A 16,700-nucleotide genomic window follows, 5' to 3' on the forward strand; every position below is an offset into this window, starting at 1 on the left:
CAGGCCTCCCGCTGAGCAGGGAGCCCAATGTGGGGCTCGATCCCAGGACCCTGGGATCATGACCTGAGCCAAAGGCAGATGCTTATTGACTAAGCCACCCAGGCACCCCTGAAAAACATTTTCTTAAATGAAACCAAAAAAAGCATGTATCATAAGGTAAAAGTGAATAAATTTTTCTACATCAACATTGTGAAATTTCATATAGAAAAAATCAATATAAGCTAGACACCTGTGAAAGACTGAGAGAAGATATTTTTAGTATATAGAACTGTCGAAGATTAGTAGCCAGAATATATGTATATATAAAAAGCAACTACATGGTTAAGCGACTGCCTTCAGCTCAGGTCATGATCCTGGAGTCCCGGGATCGAGTCCCACATCGGGCTCCCTGCTCGGCAGGGAGTCTGCTTCTCCCTCGGACCCTCCCCCCTCTCATGCTCTCTCTCTCTCAAATAAATAAATAAAAATCAAAAAAAAAAAAAAAAAAAAAAGCAACTACAAAACACTAAGAAAAAGCAACAATACAATAGAAAAACGAAAACATATGAACAGACATTTCACAGAAAACTCCAATGGTCCATAATGTGTGAAAAGATGCTCCACCTCATTAGTAATTAGGAATACACAAATTATAAAAAATGCTAGTTCATCTTGCCCCTGCTCCACGCAGCTAACCACTCTAGCACTTAGATGTACCTAGGCCTATTTTCTTTCCATGAATATGCTAACAAATATTACTATCAATAAAGATATTTTGAGGGGCGCCTGGGTGGATCAGTCGGTTAAGCCTCTGCCTTCGGCTCAGGTCGTGATCCCGGAGTCCTGGGATCGAGCCCCACATCGGGCTTCCTGCTCAGCAGAGAGCCTACTTCTCCCTCTCGCTCTGTCTCTCCCCTCGGCTTGTTCTCTCTCTCAAATGATAAACAAATAAAATCTTAAAAAAAAAAATTTTTTTTGAATTGATGAACCAAGGAATAGTTGAGTAAGAATGAGACAACAGTAATCACAGATGGTTACAGATTTTCGGAGGAAATTCTGGAGGAAAGTGGGATTTCAGGAGCTTAATCCAAATTTCTTCATAACTAAATTTTTCCATCTGAAAATTGGTGTTTTGAGGTCAAGTGAATCATCCAAATGGTGCTCCTATTTTGCTGAGTTTGTTCTACTGATCGGCTCCACTGGGGTGCTTTTTGGTGGCTTCCTGTACCGAGTGTACCCTCCAAAACCAGAGGGTTGAGGGCCAGAAGATAGCTGATGTGGTTAGATTTTTAAATGAAACTGAAATGAAAGTCCACTTCCTCATTGTGGATACCTCATGTGACAAGCCCCGTATCTTTTTAAAAGTCTATGTAACTAAAGTCCCTCTGCTGCCTTCAAACCTTTGGAGAGGGCTCGCCTTTCAGGCATTCATAGTATGGGAGCACCTGCCGGTTCTATCATGTACGTAATGTCTGGTCTTTTTCTACTGTTTGGTCTTTAAACCCTCCGTTTGTGTCTTTAGCTTGCTGTGCCTGCCAGGCTTTAAACCTTTGGTTTCAGGAAGTAAACGAAAATATTGTGCCGCTCAGTTTGCCTCTTGTTTTTTTGACTAAAGAGAATCTATTTTTGAAAAGTTAAATGTCTGCTTGCACGTCTAAACCTGAGGCTGAAACGTAGCTTTCTTTGGAATATAATCTGAAGATTTACATGGCTGAAATTGCAGCTGTTTTGAATTTAAAAGAATCAGAAAAGAAAATAGAATCCAGTTTGAGGGAGGTAGTCACTGAATTACTGTTCAAGTCTTTTTGTATTAAATATAGAAGTGGTGTTTTCAAAAGTACTTAAGTGCTTCCCTTGAAATGGATATTTCGATTATTAGAAAAACTGGTTAAAAAAATAAAATGACTCTAGGATTTGAAAGCAATACATGGGAGGTGTCTTTCAATTACCTCTAAACATTGTGGATACTTAAATAGACCAATTAAGAAGAGCCCATGTATTCAAAAATTATGAAGATAAACTGATTTTTCGAAGGTTTGCCCTCTTGAGAATGGTGGGGGGCGATTTCCCTTGATTAGATTTGTTGGCAAGTCCTGTAAAGTCCCTGCCTCCCTCTCCTACCCAGTTCCCCCTACTTTGGATGAAAGTTTGGCATACCAGGTATCAGGAAATTTCTGAAAATCACTTTCTAAAGTGCTACTAAGTATTGGAAGTGGTATTCCAGTCATAAATCTATAGTTTACTCCTTGTGACAATAAATCCCAGAAAGTTTCCTGTATAATTCTGATTTGTATTGTCCTTTTGACAGACTTTACAGTGCTATTTTTTTAATGTGAAAATTTGGTCACAACATATGCAGCTAATAGCGACTCTGCTTCTGTTACCTTCCCTTTAACAGGAGGAAATGGCTGGTTTGCGTGCTGCTGGCCTGTTCCTGTGCGGAGGCGCAGGCACACAGAGATCCCACTCTGGATCAGCACTGGACTCTTTGGAAGAAAACCTATGGCAAACAATACACGGAAAAGGTACGTGGGATTGTTACTTGAGCAATTTGCTTTTGCTCAAGTATCCTATGCTTTCTCCCCCTCAAAATTATATTCTTACAAGCAATGTTTTCAATAAATGCTTACGCACTCATTTCTTGCCAGATTCTATTTTTGGTACCAAAGATATAGCAGGAAACAAAGCAAAGTTCCTGTTTTTGTGGAGCTCATATTGTAGCAGGGGAGACAGGAATTAAGTAAAGAAATAAGCAGATATATAGTATGGTAGGTAGTGACAAGTGCAGTAGAGAAAAATAAAGCAGGGCATGGGGGTCTAGCGATACCTAGAGCTGGAGGGCTCTGGGAGATGGCTGTGAGGGGCTGGAAGTGATTATTCTTTATATACAACAGAATGCTCAGGGAAGCACCCTCATCAAAGGTGACATGTGAGCCAAGAATTCGTAGAAGCCAGGGAGCAAACAAAGTTGTAATGGGAATGCAGGTTCCAGGTCAAGGGGGATAAAGCACATGTTTGGGGACAAAAAGACCTATTTCAGTCCCTGGCGCATAGAAGCACTACCAGATGTTTTTTAATTTTCAATTCCCACGATGTACTTTTGTTTTTATTTCAATGCATACTTATTGATATTTTTTAAAGATTTTAACTATTATTTGACACATAGAGAGAGGGGAACAAGTGGGGGTAGCTACAGGCAGAGGGAGAGGGAGAAGCAGGCTCCCCGCTGAGCAAGGAAGGCTCCATCCTAGGACCCTGGATCATGACCTGAGCCGAAGGCAGATGCTTAACCGACTGCGCCATCCAGGCGCCCCATATATTTATTGATTTTTAAGACCTTAACAAGGACACCTGGGTGGCGCAGTCGGTTAAGCATCTGCCTTTGGTGGGGCGCCTGGGTGGCTCAGTTGGTTAAGCGACTGCCTTCGGCTCAGGTCATGATCCTGGAGTCCCTGGATCGAGTCCCGCATCGGGCTCCCTGCTCGGCAGGGAGCCTGCTTCTCCCTCTGACCCTCCCCCCTCTCATGTGCTCTCTCTCTCTCTCTCATTCTCTCTGTCTCAAATAAATAAATAAAATCTTTAAAAAAAAAAAAAAAAAAGTTGGTTAAGCATCTGCCTTTGGTTCAGGTCATGATCCCGGGGTCCTGGGGTCGAGCCTGAGCCCCGTGTTGGACTCCCTGCTCAGTAGGGAGTCTGCTTCTCCCTCCTCCCTTGCTCCTCCCCCACGCTCATTCTCTCTCTGTCAAATAAATGAAATCTTTTTTTAAAAAAAGACCTTAACCCTAGTGCTTCAAATAACTGAGTCTTATAACTATATACTATTTCTGAGTTTGGGGGTGCGTGGCTGGCTCAGGAGACTCTTAATCACAGCTCTTATTCTCAGACTCTTAATCACAACTCTTAAAAAAATATTTCTGAGGGGCAGCTGGCTGGCTCAGTCAGTGGAGCACATAACTCTTGATCTCGGGGTTGTGGGTTCGAGCCTCACGTTGGGTATAGATTACTTAAAATCTTTAAGATATATATATTTCTGACTTTGTAAGCAAGAATTATGTATTAATTTCTTTGATACATTATTTTTGTATAAAAATGATACTTTTAGTAGGATGTGCACTGAGTTGTTTTCTTAGTAGTGATGAATTTTACCCTCATCCAATCCCCTTTAGAAACAAGCCTCTAATTTCAAGGTTAACCAGAGTAAGTTGTTCAGTTAGCACCACTATCTGGTTAAATGAATACTATTTCTCTTTTTAATGATTCCAGTCCCTTGGAAGGAATGAAAATAACTTTTGATTAGTATTCTACCTTTATAATTTATTTCAAAGTTCAAATAACATAATGCTTTTGCACACTTAATAAACTATTGTATAGTGTAAACGTGACTTTTATATGCATGGAGAAACCAAAAATTTTATTTGACTCACTTTACTGTGGTATTTGCTTTACTGCAGTAGTCTGGAACTGAACCTATAATAGTTTTAAGATATGCCTGTGACTATGTTCTTCTTCCTTACATTTTAGAATGAAGAAGTAGCAAGGCGTCTTATCTGGGAAAAGAATCTAAAATTTGTGATGCTTCACAATCTGGAACACTCAATGGGAATGCATTCATATGATCTAGGCATGAACCATCTGGGAGACATGGTAAGTAAATCACAAATAATCCTACTTTAATCTCTGGGTAAGCGTGATTTCCATCTCCCCAAAGGCAATTTGAAGGTAAACAGCAAAGGAATGTGTGTGTGTGTGTGTGTGTGTGTGTGTGTACAAAGTTAGAAAACAGTAGAATTTAAGGACATAAGAATTTGCAGATTCCTTGTTTAGTCCTACTGTGACCACTTTCCTTAATAAATTTTTTAGAGGCATATTTGAAACTCAGAGGCTAGTATTGCTTTTGTTTTTTTATTAATTCTAGAAAGCACTGCCGAAAGATTACTCACAATCTTTTAGAGTAAGTTACCATACTTATGTACATCTTAATTGATAATTCAGTATGGTCCACCTGCCTTCTTAATGAGAGAGTGTGGGTATTTAATATCACAAATACTCTCCCATTAGTTTTTTTGTTTTTTGTTTTTAGATTTTATTTATTTGTCAGAGAGAGAGACAGAACACAAGCAGGGGGAGAGGCAGGCAGAGGGAGAAGCAGGCTCCCTACTGAGCAAGGAGCCCGACGTGGGACTCGATCCCAGGATCCTGGGATCGTGACCCAAGCCGAAGGCAGCGGCTTAACCGACTGAGCCACCCAGGCGTCCCTCCTATTAGTTTTTAAATTTTTTCCTACCCTACAAAACTTTACTGTTGAGGCCAAAATTAAGATTATCATAGGAAGATTCTTGGAAGAGAACACCCTGGGTAGATTAAATTTCTACCTAAATGCAGGCATCTTCTTTGTAATTCTTTCTCACAAGGAAAACCAGTTCAGTCCACTTTTTAGACAGCCCTTGTATAAAATTCTGCCTTGCTTTAAACCAAAAATCTGCCTTCCTGTAACTTCTAGTTTTTATCACTTTCTTCTTCTTCCCAATGCCTAAGTGGCTGCCAAGACAAAGTGTGAAAGAGACCCAGATAATTCACCTATCAGATGGTTAGCAATACCTATGTTGGTCACAACTACCACTGGTTTTTCTCGGTTGTTAAATTTATTCACAGTTAGTTATTAGAATATTGAAAAGAAGGTCATAAGTAAAAGGAGATATATATATATTTGTCTTGTAGACCAGTGAAGAAGTGATATCTTTGATGAGTTCCCTGAGAGTTCCCAGCCAATGGCAGAGAAATATCACTTACAAGTCAAACTCTAATCAGAAATTGCCTGATTCTGTGGACTGGAGAGAGAAGGGGTGTGTTACTAACGTGAAATACCAGGTGAGTATTGTTATCCCAGGCTTCTGTACCCCAGGAAGAGCTCTCTCTTCTGTCAGTACTTAGTCCAGCTACATAATTTGGCAGCAGAATCTCCCTAATGTTATTTCTAATGATTTTTGTTATTCTTGTCTTCCCAACTAAACTGTAAGCTCCTTGAGGACAATGACCACATATCATACTTTATTTGTATTCTCCACAGTTTAGTCCTTGTTTAGTCCTGCTGTGACCACTTTCCTCAACAAATTTTTTAGAGGAATATTTGAAACTTGCGGGTTACTATTGCTTTTGTTTTTTTATTAATTCTAGAAAGCATTGTCTAAAGATTAGTCACAATCTTTTAGAGTAAATTACCATACTTACATACATCTAAATTGATAATTAGAATACCAATGGTTAGAGCCACATTAGACAAAACTGTGAACTGAGCAAATATGTTTCTTTAAGACAGATTTTTAGTGCTCATACTATCGATCAACTGCACTGGACCTTCCACCAAGGCAATTGCTTGAGAAACAGTATTGTATGTGTGAGAGAATATTGATCAGGAAGTTTCTCCCTACATTTCAGGACTGAAGGAGAGGGAAAACCCAGAGCTGAGAGTGGCCTATAAATTGTACCAGTCAAGTTAACTCATGACTAGGCTTGCATTGTTACAGTAAGAAATACAGTGTGGGTTTTATAAATTTATTCCTATGTTTTTGTATTTCCTTTAGTTCGCTTTAAGGCGTGCCTGGGTGGCTCAGTTGGTTAAGCATCGGACTCTTGATCTCAGCTCAGGTCTTGATCTCAGGGTCATGAGTTCAAGCCCCATGCTGGGCTCTATGCTGGCCATGGAGACTACTTAAAAAAAAAAAAGTGGCAAAAATCCTAAATAAGGGTAAAACACATGTATCACCTTAGACGTGAGGGTAAGGGAGAAGAAGCCAAGTGTTCTGAGCATCTGCCCCAGCTGGTGACCAATGAAGAAAGTAAACATATCTTTTTATTTTTATTTATTTATTTATTTAATTTACTTTTTTTTAAAGATTTTATTTATTTATTTGACAGAGAGATAGAGAGAGAGCACAAGTAGGCAGAGTGGCAGGCATAGGGAGAAGGAGAAACAGGCTCTCCGCTGAGCAGGGAGACTGATGTGGGGCTCTCTCCCAGGACCCTGGAATCATGACCTGAGCTGAAGGCAGAAGCTTAACCAACTGAGCCACCCAGGTGCCCCTTTTATTTATTTATTTTTAAAGATTTTGTTTATTTATTTGAGAGAGAGTGAAAGCGAAAGAGAGTAAACATATTTTTTAAAGAATTAATTATTTATTTGAGAGAGAGCCCAGGTGCGGGGAGGGGCTGAGGCAGAGGGAGAAGCAGAATCCCCACCGAGCAGGGTGCCTGACACAGGGCTCGATCCCAGGACCCCGGGATCATGACCTGAGCCAAAGGCAGACGCTTAACTGACTGAGCCACCCAGGTGTCCCAAAAGTAAAAATTAAGAAGTGAATGGTACTGCTAATATCTTATTCTGTTCTTCCTAGATATTTTTCTTGCAATTAGTTTTGGGTTTCTTAGTCTAAAATAAGTTTGGGGGCGCCTGGCTGGCTCAGTCAGTAGAGCATGCAACGCTCAATCTCAGGGTCGTGAGTAAAAGCCCCATGGTGGTCATGGAGGCTACTTAAAAAAATAAGAAAATAAAAGTTTGGGAAGATCCAGTAAAGTACACATTTAGGTATTAAATATAAACAATCTAATGGAGCTCCGTTCCCTGGATGCTTGCATTTTAATGGGTGATTTTGCTTTAACCAAAAGCAAATTCAATTTGCTTCCTTTGGGTAGACAGCAAGGTGGAATGAAGGAAGAAGTGAAGAGAACAATTATGATAAGGCTCCGGATCTTTTTTAACTAAAGCAGCTTTGTGTTTTTCTGTTTGTTTATGCTTCCCTGTAAACTATCTTTGATCAAAAAATTATGAAGCTAAAAATGTGTGAAAAAAGGGCGCCTGGGTGGCTCGGTCATTAAGCGTCTGCCTTAGGCTCAGGTCATGATCCCAGGGTCCTGGGATCGAGCCCCGCATCGGGCTCCTTGCTCGGCAGGAAGCCTGCTTCTCCCTCTCCCACTCCCCCTGCTTATATTCCCTCTCTCACTGTGTCTCTCTCTGTCAAATACATAAAATCTTTAAAAAAAAAGTTTGAAAATATTTAACCATATATCTTCAGGCCTTATTTGACAGGAGAAAAGGTATTTTAAGTCAAGAGAATCATCCTAGCTCCTCTCAAAATCACTGTACTGTAGATGACTATCTACCTTACTTATGGGTGAAGATAGCTGAGATCTGGGGCATGCTCAGTAGGTGCTGTTTCTTAATATATTTGACTACGGCAATTATGCTCTGAGCTCAGCCATTTGCAAATTTCTATCAATATAGGACCTTGCTCAGAGAACAATCAAGTATTTAGTCTTCATGTCCATGGCTAAGAAATGAAGAAACTGTAGTGGGGGGAGCTGTTCCTGTAACAACTGACAGAGCAGACATGTTGGGAGGTAACCAGTTTGTGTTATGGAAGTCCTCTTTCCCTACTCTCTCTGATTACCTCTGTGACCTTGTCTCTGTTTTAGGGTGCTTGTGGTGCTTGTTGGGCTTTCAGTGCTGTGGGGGCCCTGGAAGCACAGCTGAAGCTGAAAACAGGAAAGCTGGTGTCCCTGAGTGCACAGAACCTGGTAGATTGCTCAACTGAAAAATACAGGAATAATGGCTGCAATGGTGGCTTCATGACAGAGGCTTTCCAGTATATTATTGATAACAAGGGCATCGATTCAGAAGCTTCCTATCCCTACAAAGCTATGGTGTGTCACAAGCAAACTTTTTTGGGTCTTTATGCTATCCCTTGACTAACTGAATTAAACTCACAACCAAGCCAATCGCTTGAGAAGCAGTGTATGAAAATCCTGATCAGGAATTCTTAAATTTTCAAGAGTTCGCTTCCTTATTCAGTAGTCTTCTTAATTCATCAGTGGCACAATGGTTTTAAGCAAGTAGAATTCATGAAAAATGGATTTTCAGTAAACCTTAGAATTCTTTCTGTTCATCTGCTTGGTATTTCAACTTGTTTTTCCTATGGCCTCCCATGTTCAACCTTATTCTCAGATCATCAACCACATCATTCTCCTACCTACTAAAAAGCTAAATAATGCTCTCTTCTTTCTCCTCACAAGTTCATGACATATTTTGTTAAATGAATTAATATATCCATATTACTGAAAATTTAGAAAATATAAAAATACCACTCCAAAACCTCCTACCTTAACCACCATTATTTTGGTTTATTTCTTTCAAGTTCTTTGTCCTATTAAGCATTTAAAAAACCATACATATATGCACAACAAAAGTGAATTTATAACCTCTCTTTTCCTACTAAAATATGCACTCTAAGTGTTTTTCAGATTATATGGTCTTTATAAACCATAATTTAAACTGCAGATCATCTTGCACGCATTATATCATCAAAAAGACTTTAAAGAAGTTCTAGTATAGAGTTTATGATCTTTACATAGTATACCCCTACAATCCACCTGAGAGGGACATTATCCAGCAACTTTTGCATGCATGAAGATGTTCACAACTTAAAACAATATAATCGTTATGTATTTCCTCTGTTACTGGTGAAACATGGAACTGTTAGGGTTTTGGAAGATTTGATTTTTCTTCCTTTAAAAGGAAGAAGGAACCTTAGACATCTGAAAGGCTAAATGAGGAAAGAAAGCATATTTGAAATCCAGACTTAGGATGTTGGTGATATAAAGGAAGTTGAAGTATACTTCTTTATCTGATTTATACCTTTTTTTGCAGGATGGAAAGTGCAGGTATGACTCAAGAAATCGAGCTGCCACATGTTCAAAGTATATTGAACTTCCCTTTGGCAGCGAAGATGCCTTGAAGGAAGCTGTGGCCAATAAAGGACCTGTGTCTGTTGCTATTGACGCAAAACACTCTTCTTTCTTCCTGTACAGAAGTGGTAAAAACTCAGATGTACTATCTTCTTATTATATGCTGCCCCTGCGCCATAAGAAAGAATATTATCCTTCCCCATCTCCCCACCTCTGAATGTTCAGGTTAAACAGAATCCTTCATTTCATATATGTATTTTATATCCAGTTCTAATTAGTACTAATTAGTACAAAATTTCCTAGTACTATATGCCAAGTACTATGATAAATTCTTTCCATGCAGTATCTTATTTAATCCTCACAATAACCCTATTTTACAGATGAACAAGTCTTAGACGGTTAACTTGCCAAAAGTCATACAGTCTGGAAGTGGTCAGCTAGGCTTAGAAACCATGCTATGTTGACTCCAGAGCCTGGGTTCCTAACCCCTGGAGCCACTGCGCCCCGTAGGTGCAGCACTACGGGATACAAGGAGGGCACCCGCCAGTGTTAGAGCGTTGTGTTAAACCAAGTAAATGGCTATACTGTTTTATTTAAAAAAAAAAAAAAAAAGCCTCACCCAAAGATCATTTCATCTAGTAAAGAATAAAAATATACAGAATAAACAATTTAGGAATATATACAAAGAAATACAGTAACTGACGTAACTGACTCTATATAAATTAAAAATGGTTAGAAAAAGGGGGCGCCTGGGTGGCTCAGTCAGTTAAGTATCCAACTCTTGATTTCAGCCAGGTCATGATCTCAGGGTGGTGAGATCGAGCCCCGTGTCAGGCTCCACACTCAGCACAGAGTCTGCTTGGGATTCTCTCTCTCTCTCCCTCTGCCCCTCCTCCTGCTCGTGCTCACTCGCGGTCTCTCTCTCTCAAATAAATAAATAAATAAAATCTTTAAAAAATAATTAGAAAAAGGTAGCTGTTTATCAAAGATTTCTGAGGGAACTGTGACTGGATCAATGCCAAACTTGGCAAGAAAACCAGTAAGTACAGAATTGATGGCAAAGAATTATGAACTCCATATAGTTTAATGAGAGTATCTGTTCCTAAAATCATAATTCAACTTGCTGGCCATGTATATAAAACAGTCTACTAAAAGCAATAGCATTTTCAAATGTCCTTATTGTCACATACCGTTCACTCTTTTTCTCCACCTATATTTTATTCTCAGGTGTCTACTATGACCCATCCTGTACTCAGAATGTGAATCATGGTGTATTAGTGGTTGGCTATGGTAACCTTAATGGGAAAGATTACTGGCTTGTGAAAAACAGGTAATATATTTGCACTTTAGTGCATATTTAATTAAAATAAGGAATTCAATGGTGCTTCAACAAATGCTTTGCTGTGATTATGATGATGATGATTATGATAATGACAATGATAAACATTTATAGCTTCTTATAAAGTGACATTCTAAATTAATTACTCAGTGCCCCCATTTCCTCACTTCCTATTCTGGCTTCAGCAGTTTGTTTTCATGATTTTTCTTCTAGAATACTTCTCTGACCGTTCCTTCTCAGTCTCCTTTAGAAATATCTATTCCTCTGCTTAGCCCCCAAATGTTGGTCTTTCCCCTGGGGCTCCATCCTTTGCCCATTACTCTTCTTAGCCTACATTTTTCTTGTGATTTTAGCCATAGCCTATATGCTGATAGCTTTCAAAGCTCAAGCTCTATCTCTATCCTCTGCCCTGAAATTCGGACTTATTTATCTGGATATATCCACTTCCATGTATCTTAGTTTCTCCAAACTCAGTAAGTCCAAGGAATTCAGTACCCTCTCTACCATATTGTGTCCTTCCCCAGAACTTCCTGTCTCACTAAATGGCAATAACACACAACACAGTCACCCAATTAAACACTATAGATTTGTTGTAGGCCAGATCTAATAAAGCAACAAGTCAAACTAATTTTCCACATATCTGTTCTTGCTTCTGTCGCCTCTCCATTTCTTCCATTATTGCTTTGGTTCAGACATCTCTTGCCTGGACTATTCCTGTAGCCTTCAAGCTGGTCTCCTTTACTCTCAAATCCATCTTTTGTAAACTGCTTCCAAACTGGTATGTCTCATATATGACAAACTGGGCTTATAATTGTTCTACAGAGTACCATTTGGTATAAAATTAATGTTCCCTAGTGGAGAAGACAAGTCATCTATGTTGTGGTCCCTGCCTGGCTTGCCAGGCTCAATTGCTGGCACTTGTCTCACACTTTTCATTCCAGTTACATTGAACTATACACAGAGTTCCCATACATACCATTTTATCTTTAATATCTTCATAGCTTGGTTATGCTGTTCCCTCTGCCGGGAACATTCTTTCTCCTCACTTGGTTTATTTCTCCTTTTCCTTCAAAACCAGCTAAGGCGTTCTCTATACCAGAAATTTCCTTCTAAATCCTTGGGCTGGGTAAAATGTCTTTTTTCTATGTTCCCAAAATGTCTTATGCATACTGGAGTATTTTATACATTATATTTAAATTGTATGTTTACCTATCTATGACTAATATTCGGTATGCACCTTTGGGGTAAAGATCTGTATTGTCCTTGTGTCCTTAGCACAATACATGGCACACAAAGAAGGTGGTAGTATTTGTATGTCCTACTGGGAAAGTAGGTGAGGAAACAACATCTTGGTTCACTTGTAACCTATTCACAGCCCTGATCAGCTTGGGCCTGGACCAGTGATAATGTTTTTATATGAAGCAATATTTTCACTTACATCTTTTTTCTTGTTGACTTCCTACAGTATGTATTCTAACTTCCCTTCCCTATTGAAACTGCTCTTCTGGAAGACCATTTATATCTTTTAGTGTTTAAATTCAAAACCCCTTCTCAGCACTTACTCATTCAATGAACATTTACTAGGCATCTACAATGTGATGGGCATTATCTAGGCCCTAGAAATACAAAAATTAATGAGAAATCATCCTATCCCAAAAAAGCTCACATAACAGTCCAGTGGGGAATTAGATATATTTTTAAAACAATAAAATACAACACCTCACAGTATAATGATATATGTCTCAATGGCTACGGAGCCATAGATGAGATGCCTAAATGCCCCAAAGTTTCACAGAGAAGGCGCTACTTATTTGCATTAAGTTTTCAGATGAGTGGAATTGCTCACGTGTTAGAGGAGGAAAATAAATGGCCCAATCACCTAAAAAGGATATGCAATGGCACAGAAAAGTGAAAAATTCCTCTGCTTTATAAACTCTCTACTGCATTTATTTCTTTGGCATCGACGACATAAGACATAACACTATCCTGACTCATTTTGCTCTATCAGCTTTAGCCTCATTTCTTACTTTCTTCCACCTGTCCCTTATGCTCTAGCTCTAGCTGTACTAACGCATACTCATCTGCAACTTTAGTTTCAACTATTGCCATTATGTGGATGATAGCCAATTCACAAACTCTAAAAACAATCTCTCTACTAAGCAACGGACTTCCATGTCCAACTTCCAACTTGACAGCTTTGCTAAAAAATCCAAATTTCCAGGGCGCCTGGGTGGCTCAGTCAGTTAAGCAACCGACTCTTGGTTTCAGCTCAGGTTGTGGTCTCATGGGTTATAAGATCAAGCCTCGGCCCGCAGCTGCCCTGCCCTCCACACTCAGCAGGGAGTCTGCTTGAAGAGTTTCTCCCTCGGCCCCTCCCGCCACTCACGTGCTCTCTCTCTAATAAATAAATAAATCTTTTTTAAAAAATCCAAATTTCCAGGTGCCTGGGTGGCTCAGTAGGTTAAGCATCTGCCTTCAGCTCGGGTCATGATCCCAGGGTCCATGGGAGTCCCATGTCAGGCTCCCTGCTCAGTTGGGAGTCTGCGTCTCCCTCTGCCCCTCCCTGCTTGTGTTCTCTCTCTCTCTCTCGCTCCCTCTCTCTCTTAAATAAATAAAATCTTAAAAAAAAAAATGCAAATTTCCCACCTGCCTACCCTACTGCTACTCACAACACACACACTCTCTCTCTCTCAACAAGTCTAAATTCAAATTCCCTCTCTCTTTCCATCTAAACTTCCCTTCCACCCTCCACCCCTGAAAAGTATTTTAGAATAAGCCCAAGGGAAAATAATTCCCTATTTTGAGTAATGCATCACCATCTTCAGGTTATCAAAGCCTTGGTATCATCTTGGACTCTCCTTTCTCTCCTTCAATCCGTATAGCCCTGTCCATTCAGCCTTTCAATCATATTTTATATTTCTTTCTATTCCTGCTCTATTTCAGATTCCATTCTCACCCAGCTACGGAAGCATCTTCTTAAAATATAGATCATGTAAACCCATGGTCAAAAGTTCTGAATAGTTTACCATTGTCATCATAATGAAGTCTAAATTCCTAACCACGTGTTCAAGATTCTCCATTATCTAGTTTTCAACATAGCTTTCTAGACTTTTCTCCCTCTATGTTCTCATGTATTTTTTTTTAATGTCCGTACTTGCTAATTTAAAAATTGGTAACTTTGGGGTGCCTGTGTGGCTCAGTCAGTTAAGCATCCGACTTGATTTCGGTCATGATCTCAGGGTCATGGGATCGAATCCCACATTGGGCACCGTGCTCAGTGTGGAGTCTGCTTGAGATTCTCTCTCCCTCTCCCTCCGCCCCTGCCCCTATCCCTGCTCACTCGCTCTCTCTCTCTCTAAAAATCAATCAATAAAATCTTTAAAATACCTATAAAATATTGGTAACTTTATGTAAATTTGCAAAATTTTTTTAATTCTCAAAGTTCATGAAATAAAAAAGCGAGAGAACCATTAATCTCTTCTAACCCTTACCTGACCCACAAATTCCCTCTGCAACATCTCTAACAAGTTATGCAAACCTCTGATTGAACACTTCCAGAGCCAGTGGAAGTATTAGGAGCCACCTCCTCCTAAGATAGCATATTTCATTTTTTCACAGCTTTACCTATGAGAAAGTCTTACCTCAGCTCCACTTCTAGGTCAAAAAGCTGTTTGAGAGCTGCACTTTTTATTGCTTACTTTCGAATTCCCTACTTTATGCCTTTTCCATGGTAGTCACTCAAAAATATTTCTTAATTGACATTCTCTAAAGGCATCTAAGTTTGACAAAAATTATAACCTATGATCCTGTAATGCAAAAACATTTAGCGATGGGGCCTTGGAAAGGACAATAACACCCTTTCCCTGCAGGAGGCGTATTTACAAAGTAGGAGGATTAAAGGTTTGGGATGGAATTTATATTGTTTTCCTTAGGTATTAAGTCTATTCATCAATATAGCACTAAAGCCTTCCAGACTATGCTTTGAAAATTGCCTAAAAGCCCTGGGGAAATTATTATATTATTTTGTTCTAATTTTGTTTTATAGCTTTTCATATATAATCACTTTAGGAGAAAAACAATCTAGGAGATAAAAAGTTGATAATGTGATTTGATTATATTCATTTGTAATTTTGTGTTATTTCTTTTTCTAAAGCTGGGGCCTCAACTTTGGTAACCAAGGATATATTCGGATGGCAAGAAACAGTGGAAATCACTGTGGGATTGCTAGTTATCCCTCTTACCCAGAAATCTAGAGGATCTCTTCATTTTATAACAGTCCAAAAAAATGAAACACTTTCTCTTAACTTCGTTTTACCTGCTATAACCTGTAGAAATAAGTATGTTGTGGCCAATGTATATTTACTGTACTAATAGAATATAGTTTGACTCTTCTATTTTTTTTAGTTTTGCAGATATTGGAAAAATTTTGCTACATAAATTAATAATGCACTATAGATATACCTGTATGAGAATTGGTCAACCGAAGAAATCTGTCATGCTTGTTTTGTCACTCTTATTTTACATGCTTTGTCTTTTTAAGTTCCCTGATATCCTTTTGTAATATGATGGCATATAAATGCTTAATAAATATCTCTTTTCAACTTTGTATCATTACCACATACCATTCTTTTCTTATCCTTAGGTAACTATTATAATCTATCATGAGGATGTAAATTATAGTATGCTGGTGAAGAGCTTTGGCAAATTTAATGGGGGAAATTACTAGGTTATTAATGTCCTGAGGGCTCAGATTATATCTTTGCACATTAAAGGATTAGATAATTTTTTTAAAAGTAGGCAAATACTTAAGATGCAATCTGTTTTCAAGCACTTTGGAAGAATCATTTTAATGATCAACAATTAATATACTAATTCAAATTATTTTTACCTAGTCATTAGCAATTTGGCCAGAACCTTTGGGGGGCAAATAATTAAGTCAACCTGAATAAAATAACCAAACTGCATCTCTTTTAAAATATTCCATTACTGGGGTACCTGGGTGGCTCAGTCAATAAACGCTGGGTGTGGAGCCTACTTAAAAAAAAAAAAATTCCATTACTGATATTTTTATCTAATTCAGATTGAACTTTGTCCCAACTGCTCTAGAAGAGTAGACAGATTCTGAAGATGCAGCAAGAACTTTAAATTTGGGGGCGCCTAGGTGGCTCAGTCAGTCACCACCCACTCTTGATTTCAGCTCAGGTCATGATCTCAGGGTTGTGAGATGGAGCCCCGCAACAGGCCCTATGCTGGGCATGGAGCCTGCTTAAGATTCTCTCTCTTTCCCTCTCCCTCTGCCCCTCCCCCTCTAAAAAATAAATACATAAATTTTAATCAGTTCATGACTACGACATGAAAAATGTGTGGGATGATGTAATTAGTTGATCTGAAAATGAACTTAAACTGATTTGATTATCTTTGGTTCCCTCTCCATAAAGAACATTTTATTTTTTTAAAGATATTTATTTATCCATTTGAGAGAGAGGGCAAGTGTGCAAGCTGGGGGAGGGGAGGAGGGGAAGGGAAAGGAAGAGCGAAGGAATCCCAAGCAGACTCGGCACTGAGTACGGAGCCTGACGTGGAGCTCAATCTCACGACCCTGAGAACATGACCTGAGCCGAAACCAAGAGTCAGATGCTCAACC

At 39.1% G+C, this 16,700-nt stretch overlaps 1 protein-coding gene across 1 annotated transcript; it reads left to right on the top strand.

Annotated features, from left to right (window-relative positions):
- Positions 1-1,285: 1,285 nt before the first annotated feature.
- On the top strand, positions 1,286-15,662 carry CTSS (cathepsin S). Its single transcript, XM_036098321.2, has 8 exons — positions 1,286-1,440; positions 2,378-2,504; positions 4,501-4,623; positions 5,698-5,847; positions 8,449-8,676; positions 9,680-9,845; positions 10,945-11,047; positions 15,210-15,662. Exons 1-8 carry the CDS (start codon positions 1,415-1,417, stop codon positions 15,307-15,309), a joined length of 1,023 nt encoding a protein of 340 aa, XP_035954214.1. The 5' UTR covers positions 1,286-1,414; the 3' UTR covers positions 15,310-15,662.
- Positions 15,663-16,700: the final 1,038 nt, after the last annotated feature.

The sequence above is a fragment of the Halichoerus grypus genome, chromosome 5 (genome assembly GCF_964656455.1).
Source record: "Halichoerus grypus chromosome 5, mHalGry1.hap1.1, whole genome shotgun sequence".
NCBI classification, from domain to species: Eukaryota; Metazoa; Chordata; class Mammalia; order Carnivora; family Phocidae; genus Halichoerus; species Halichoerus grypus.

What these genes read in the sequence shown, in the direction of transcription:
- CTSS (XM_036098321.2), top strand. Translation starts at nt 1,415, where the DNA reads ATGGGAGCACCTGCCGGTTCTATCAT. An exon ending in GCACCTGCCGGTTCTATCAT is followed by an intron (nt 1,441 to 2,377) that starts GTACGTAATGTC and finishes TCCCTTTAACAG; the next exon opens with GAGGAAATGGCTGGTTTGCG. An exon ending in TGAACCATCTGGGAGACATG is followed by an intron (nt 4,624 to 5,697) that starts GTAAGTAAATCA and finishes TTTGTCTTGTAG; the next exon opens with ACCAGTGAAGAAGTGATATC.